General features: G+C 48.0%; 1 protein-coding gene across 1 annotated transcript in view; it reads right to left on the bottom strand.

Moving 5' to 3' along the window:
• Nucleotide 1: 1 nt before the first annotated feature.
• The window catches only part of TRIM14 (tripartite motif containing 14), a 40,890-nt gene continuing 33,360 nt past the window's right edge, over nucleotides 2-7,531 (bottom strand). Inside the window, exon 6 of the mRNA XM_053567964.1 lies at nucleotides 2-4,159. Coding sequence (XP_053423939.1) covers nucleotides 3,624-4,159 — 536 coding nt within the window. The 3' untranslated portion in view covers nucleotides 2-3,623. The remainder of the gene's footprint in view (nucleotides 4,160-7,531) is intronic.

The raw sequence follows: 7,531 nt of genomic DNA, 5'->3' as shown, positions 1-7,531 counted from the left end.
TTCTCAGTTGCCTTGCTAGCACCATAGGGTTGGTGGGGCAGGGTAGGAGTGGAGGTCTTTGGAGACCTGGTGTTCATCCACCACCACCATCCCCTCCTTACATAGTAGTCACTTCTGGGCCTGGCCCTGTGTCGAGCCCATTGATGACATAAAAGGAGAAAATGAGGTAGTGTCTGTTTTAAGGTGGCTGAGCCAGAAGGGGAAGTGGGCTCAAAAGCAAGACCATGCAAGACCACAGAGGGGCGACAGCCAGCCACACAGGTGCTGTCCTATAAGCCTTCATTCTCATGCCCTACAAAGCCAAAGAGATCCACGTCCTTACCCCCTGCCTTACTTCCCCATTGCCCCTATCCCCTTCCTACCCTTGGACTGTGTCCAGTGAGTATTTTATAGCCATCATTCTGCATTGGAGAAGGGACTAAAGGATATTGTAGGCAGAGAAATGCAGAAAGAATTCCGAACTCTGTGAGCAAAGGGAGGGAAATGGCACAGATTCCTTCTTTCAGCAAATTATGAAGGCCTGCTATGTGCCAGGCACTGCTTTAGACACTGAGGATAGAGTGGTGCCCCACAGACACCACCGGACATGCTTACTGTGTGGTAAGTATCCTCCTTGGGGAATCTGCATTCACATGGGGGCCGATGCACAATGAACCATAGCATAGTAAGTCACAGGTTATGTTAGATGTGATATGTACAAGATCAGTGTGGGGCTTGAAGCTTACCTATAAGGGTAATTCTGAAATCAGCTCTTCTATATCACCAAAATTTTATGTCATGTAAAATTACAAACCCAGCTAATGGAAAAGATTTTCAGTTTTACTTCCTTGAACAAAAACCATGAACCTTTTAGAGATTCAATGTCATATTCCTCTTTTTTGTTTTGAACCAGTGATGAGATTAATAGTTCTTTTCAAATCTGAAAGAGAATAAAGTAAAGTGACAGTACCATTATAGACACGGACCCCAAGGAAGCTTCATTCCTGTGCTGGGAATATTTGAACTCCATGGGGATGCTAACAAACCCTGGCATGATACAACACTACGGGTTTTAAGGCATGTTCATAACCGTTAGCTCATTTGAGCCTCAGAGCACTGATAGTGTCTTTACCCCCATTTTTTTTTTTTTTTTAAGAGAAAGAATCTCACTTTGTCACCCTCAGTAGAGTGCTATGGCCTCATAGCTCACAGCAACCTCCAGCTCTTGGGCTTAGGTGATTCTCTTGCCTCAGCCTCCCGAGTAGCTGGGACTACAGGCGCCCATCACAAGGCCTGGCTATATTTTTGCTGCAGTTTGGCCAGGGCTGGGTTCAAACCTGTCACCCTTGGTATATGGGGCCAGCGCCCTACTCACTGAGTCACAGGCACCACCCACATTACCCCCATTTTACAGATGACAATGACATGTAAAAAATGACTAGCCTGAGGTCACACAATTGATTATGGACCAAGACTGCAGTTTTCTAGCTAGCACAGGCCTTGGCACAGAGCCAGTTCTCAGCTTTTTATAGTCCAGTTCTTATCTCTTGCTAAGTGAAACCCAAACTCCCAAAACAAGTCCCTCTCTGGGTGTAAGGCCTCATCTCTGGTAATCCAAAGGTATAGTCAAGTCTCACAAAGTAATGAGGCAAAAGCAAAGCATCACAGGCAGTAATTCAATGACAGGGGACTGGAGTGACCAAGCGCTGGCCAGAGACCAGATGCATTCACCCTGAGCAGTAGGGCCTAGTGGACGTAAATACAAACCTAGAGCTCACAGCCTGGGCCCAGACCCAGGGCAAGTGACTCATTCTGGACCTCCATTTTGCCTTGTGCAGAACTGGGATAACTTTCTGCCCCCAGGCATGAGGTGATGATCAAATGAGTTTAACTATAAAGCACTAGAACAATGCCCTACAGAGCAGTTAAGAGCTGTTCTTACTTGGCCCCTGCAGCTGTGGGTCTGGGAATAGGTCTTGGTCTTCAGGAATGGAAAGAGATACGGGGTCACGTGTGCTAACTTACCCGTCAGGAGTGTCCTCTGTCAATCACAATTTAGCTTTGGACCATTTCCAAATTAATTAGAATTTTAATTAGTAAAACTACTTTTCTCTTTTCTCAGATTCCTGAAGCATAGTGCTTACACACCTATCCAGCTAGACTTTTAAATTATTTGGTTAGAAGTAAAGGCATTTTGAGGTGCCTTCTGTCTGTATTCTTCTATTACATTGGCACATATGAACACACCATTTTTAAGTCAGAAACTATTGAAAATGGACAGTTTTATATGGTTCAAACTAATGCACTGAGAGTCTGTTTAAACCTTGAGGGGGATTTAACCTTGTGTTTTCCTCCCCATCCCCCTGTCCTCCCACCAAGCACCAAAGCACTCTTCAACACAGTGATACTTCAAAACCGTCCAGGGACTGTCAAATCAGGACAGTGAACTTTCAGCACCGGGGCCTGTCTCTCCTTGCTAGAGGACCTGCTGTTTCTCCATTTCTGTCACTTCACTCCAGAAAGCTAGGCCCTCTGGGTTTCCTTGGCAACATCTGGATCTGAGGGAGATGAGGAGTGTGAGGATGTCTGGAGCTGCCCAAACCCCACTCAATTCATCTTTTTGTTCCAAGACAGGAAAACTGTAGCAGTTGCTTAGCAACAGTCCCTGTTGATTCCTTCCCCTGAGAAGTGAATAAGCAGGTAAAATCTCCCAGCTTGAAAGCTGGGACAAAAGCTGGGCCAGAGGACAGGACAGACACTTGCCTGGGAGCTGGTTAGTGGGGCACGGGTCTGGGCTGCAGGCCTGGCTAGCCCTAAATCACCCAGGGTAACTTTAAGCAGCTCTCGTTTCCTTTCAGGACCTTAGTCTCCCCATATGTGCAATGAGGTCAGGCATGGTGACAGTTCTGACCGGAGGGTCTCTGAAAGAACAATAGGAGCTAGATGAGGACAAGTAGCCAGGGGCTGACCAGAAAAGCCTTGAAGGCTAAGGTAAAGTGCTTGTTTTTATTTCCCCATGTAGTCCCTGGGAGCCTCTTAAGAGGTTAATTTAGGTTTTAGGCAGATCACTCTGGTTTTAGAGTGGAAGTTGAAGATAGAAGAGGGTTCAGACCAGGAAGTAAGAAGCTCTTGAAGCTGCTCTGGACGGAGGTGATATGGACAAGCTGAAGGTGGAGAGGAGGCAGATCCAAGGGACTGTAAGGGATAGAAAAGCCAGGGCTGGGCTACTCAGTCATTCACAGGTATTTACTGTGTACTTATTTTGTGCCAGGTTCATGTGCTGTTAGGTGGAGGAGGTTCTCTGGCTGATTGCAATGTATTCAGACAAGGTCTGGATGCTTAGGGCTCACTCGTGGGTGTGTTATCCCAGGACCCTGGACTGCAGTGTTAGTGACCCTGAAGGTGTCAATGTGGTGGTGCTGTGTGTGTGTGTGTGGGGGGGGATCTGGTGAGAGAGCAGCAACAGGCGTATGTTTAGGACATGTTTGAAAGTCAAACCGGTCAAAACACTGCGCATGACAGGTGGGGGAGGGATGGGGGAAGAGAGGGACTTAGTAAGTAGGCAGTCAGTAGACTGATCACTTTGCTTGAGGTTAAGTCCAGGTGAGAGGAGAGGGCTGGGGCGGTCACCTCGGCCTTGGCCTTTAAGGCAGGCGAGTGATGCTGATAGCGCCTTCCCAAAGCCGCAGGGCCGGGTACAGCGGCTCTTGGAAGGTGGCACGGAAGGTGTGCAGGTGGGTCATGCCGCCTGTCACGTCGTAGAAGGAGAGGATGCCAGCCTCGTAGTCCAGGAAGATGCCGAGCCGGTCGGGGTCGTCGCGGGGATGCAGGCGGCTGCGCTGGCCGTCGTGAAAGGCCCAGTACTCGAGGTCGTACCGCTTGAGGCACCAGGACTGGCGGTTGCAGCCCAGGCGGGCGGCGGCGGAGGACCCGCGGCGCCGCAGGGAGGCGTAGGCCGCGCCTACCCACCAGCCGGCGCCTGCCTCCTGCACGTCCACTTCCCAGTAGTGGCGGCCGGCGGCGAAGCAATCGCGGGCCAGTACCTGCAACAGCGCATCGAACCGCAGCTCGGGCGCCGGGCCCAAGCGGCCCAGAAGGGCGCAGCGCACCGTCAGGCGGTCGGCGGAGAGGCGCAGGCGACAGTGCATCGTGTCCGGCTCCAGCGTGGGCGTGCGCGCATCTGCAGAGGGCGGGGACACGGAGCACGTCTTGTGGGCGGGGCCAACAAGGAGCCACGTCCCAGGAGCCCGCCCACTTGCTCCCAGCCCGCTTGCTATTGGCCCGCTCACTTTCTTTTTTCTTTTCTTTTTTTTGAGACAGAGTCTCAAGCTGTCTCCCTGGGTAGAGGGCTGTGTCTTCACAGCTCACACCAACCTCCAACTCCCGGACTCAAGCGATTCTCCTGCCTCCGCCTCCCAAGTAGCTGGGACTACAGTCGCCCGCCACAACGCCCAGTTCTTTTTTGGTTGCAGCCGTCGTTGTTTGGTGGGCCCGGGCTGGATTCGAACTTGCCAGTTCAGGTGTATGTGGCTGGCGCCTTAGCCGCTTAAGCCACAAGCGCCGAGCCGGCCCGCTCACTTTCAAGGAGTACAAAATGGTAAAGCCTGGAGGCCACAAAGGGAGAGTGAAAGTTCCCCTTTTAGCTCCGGTTCCCTCTGGCAAGGTAGCCAGGGGCAGGGGAAGGAGAGAAAATTTCTACTGTACACCCTTTTATACCGTTTTTGTACCATGGTATTGCCAGTTTCTAAGAATTTAATTAAAAAATAATCCTCTCACTAGCACTTAGTGTCCTTCCAATCCTTTTCTCCTTTAATTTGGTGTTTTATAGTTTTCTTGCAAATCGGTATCATCCCATACACACTCTTTGGTAATCTTCTTTTTAAAAATTGCATGAACATTTTACTTTATCAAATATTCTCTCATAGAAGCATGTTAGTGAATCTAAGATTTTGATATACAGACACATAATTTAATCCTCTGTTGTTTTGAGTATTTAGGCTTTTTAAAAAGGTTTTTGGGTGGGCGGTGCCGGTGGCTCAAGGAGTAGAGCAAAGGCCCCATATATCGGAGGTGGTGGGTTCAAACCTGGCCCTAGGCCAAAAGCTGCAAAAAAAAAGGGGGGGGAGGGGTCGGAAACATTAATATGATTATATTTTTATGTACCTGATTACTTCTTTAGGGTGTATTCCTAAGAGGAATTGCAGGGTCAGTGGGCATGATTATTTTAAGGCCTGTGATAAATATTGACAAATTGTCCTCCAAAAAGTTTGTAGTGATGTGAACATTTCTCTTTGTGTTATATCACGTATGTAGACATTAAGATTTTTTTATTTTTGTAAAGTCTGCATCATAGGATTATGTTGAATGTTCAGCTTTAGTAGAAAATGCCTTTTTAGTATAAATTTTAGTAGAAAATTCCAAACTGTTTACACTCTTTTTTTTTTTTTTTTTTTGTAGAGACAGAGTCTCATCCTATGGCCCTCGGTAGAGTGCCGCTGCCTCACACAGCTCACAGCAACCTCCAACTCCTGGGCTTAAGCAATTCTCTTGCCTCAGCCTCCTGAGTAGCTGGGACTACAGGCGCCCGCCACAACGCCCGGCTATTTTTTGGTTGCAGTTTGGCCAGGGCTGGGTTTGAACCTGCCACCCTCGGTATATGGGGCCGGCGCCCTACCGACTGAGCCACAGGCGCCGCCCGTACTGTTTACACTCTTAAAGTAATGTAAGAGAAATTCATGTTATCCTTGTATTTGTCAACCCATAGTATAATTAGTTTCTGAAATTTTAACCATTCTGGTGGGTGTGCAGTGCTGTCACATGATGTTTTAATTTGCATTTTTTGATAACTAAGTTGAACATCTTTTCTTTTTTCATTTTTAGACAGAGTTTTACTCTGTCACCTTGGTAGAGTGCAGTGGCATCACAGCTTACAGCAACCTAAAATTCTTGGGCTCAAGTGGTCTTCTTACTTCAGCCTCCTGAGTAGCTGGGACTACAGGTGCCAGCCACAATATCCGGCTAATTTTTCTTTTTTTTTTTTTTGCAGTTTCTGGCCGGGGCTGGGTTTGAACTCACCACCTCCGGCATATGGGACTGGCACCCTACTCCTTGAGCCACAGGCGCCGCCCCTAATTTTTCTATTTTTAGTAGAGTTGGGCACATCCTAATCCTTGGAATCTGTAAATGTTAGGTTACGTGGCAAAGAGGAATTATGGTTGCTAATTAGCTGACTTTTAAGAAAGGGAAATTAGTCTGGATTATTGAGGGGGACCCAAAGTAATCACAAGAATCCTTAAAAGTGGAAGAAGGTATAAAAGGAGAGTTAGACATATGACCATAGAAGAATAGGTTAGAAAGATGGACCCTTGCTAGTTTTGACGATGGCAGAGGGGGCCGTGAGCCGAGGCATGCAGGTAGGCTCTGGAAGCTGGAAAGGGCAAGAAAATGGACTCTCCTTTAGAGCCTCCAGAAAGGAATCTTAGCCTTGATTCCATCCCAGTGAGATTCATATTGGACTTTCTTTGTGTTTTAAGTCATCAAGTTTGTGGTACTTTGTTACAGCAGCTACAGCAAACAGTGAGTGTTTCAGTACATGAACATGGTATGGCCCTCCATTTATTTAAGCTGTTTTTAATGTCTCCTAGTAATGTTTTGGAGTTTTCTGTGGAAAGATTTTGCATATCATCTGTCAGGTTTATTCATTTTTAGTTTTTTTACTTGCTTGTTTGTTTGTTTCTTTGTTTTTGAGACAGTCTTGCTCCGTTGCCCTGGGTAGACTGCCAAGGTGTCATAGCTCACAGCAACCTCAAACTCTTGTGCTCAAGTGATCCTCTTGCCTCAGCTTCCTGAGTAGCTGGGACTTCAGGCACCTGCCACAACACCTGGTTAGTTTTGTTTGTCTATTTTATTTATTTATTTATTTTTTTGTAGAGACAGAGTCTCACTTTATGGCCCTTGGTAGAGTGCCGTGGCCTCACACAGCTCACAGCAACCTCCAACTCCTGGGCTTAAGCAATTCTCTTGCCTCAGCCTCCCAAGTAGCTGGGACTATAGGCTCCCGCCACAACGCCCGGCTATTTTTTGGTTACAGTTTGGCTGGGGCCGGGTTTGAACCCGCCACCCTCAGTATATGGGGCCGGCACCTTACTGACTGAGCCACAGGCGCCACCCTGTTTGTCTATTTTAGTAGAGATGGGATCTTGCTCTTGCTCAGGCTGGTTTCCAATTACTGAGCTCAAGCCATCTACCCATCCTAGTCTCCCAGAGTGCTAGGATTACAGGAATGAGCCACTTGGCCTTGACGGGCTTATTCAGTTTTTTTTTTTTTGAGACAAAGTCTCACTATGTCACCCTCAGTAGAGTGCTATGACGTCACAGCTCACAGCAACCTCAAACTCTTGGGCTTAAGTGATTCTCTTGCCTCAGCCTCCCAAGTAGCTGGGACTACAGGCGCCCACCTCAGTGCTCGGCTATTTTTTTTGTTGCAGTTGTCATCATTTTAGCTGGCCTGGGCCAGGTTTGAACTGGCCAGCCTTGGTGTATATGGCTGGCA

This window comes from Nycticebus coucang, chromosome 2, assembly GCF_027406575.1.
Source record: "Nycticebus coucang isolate mNycCou1 chromosome 2, mNycCou1.pri, whole genome shotgun sequence".
NCBI lineage: Eukaryota > Metazoa > Chordata > Mammalia > Primates > Lorisidae > Nycticebus > Nycticebus coucang.
The sequence above is the reverse complement of the archived record's forward strand: the minus strand, read 5'-3'. Positions and strand labels throughout refer to the sequence as shown.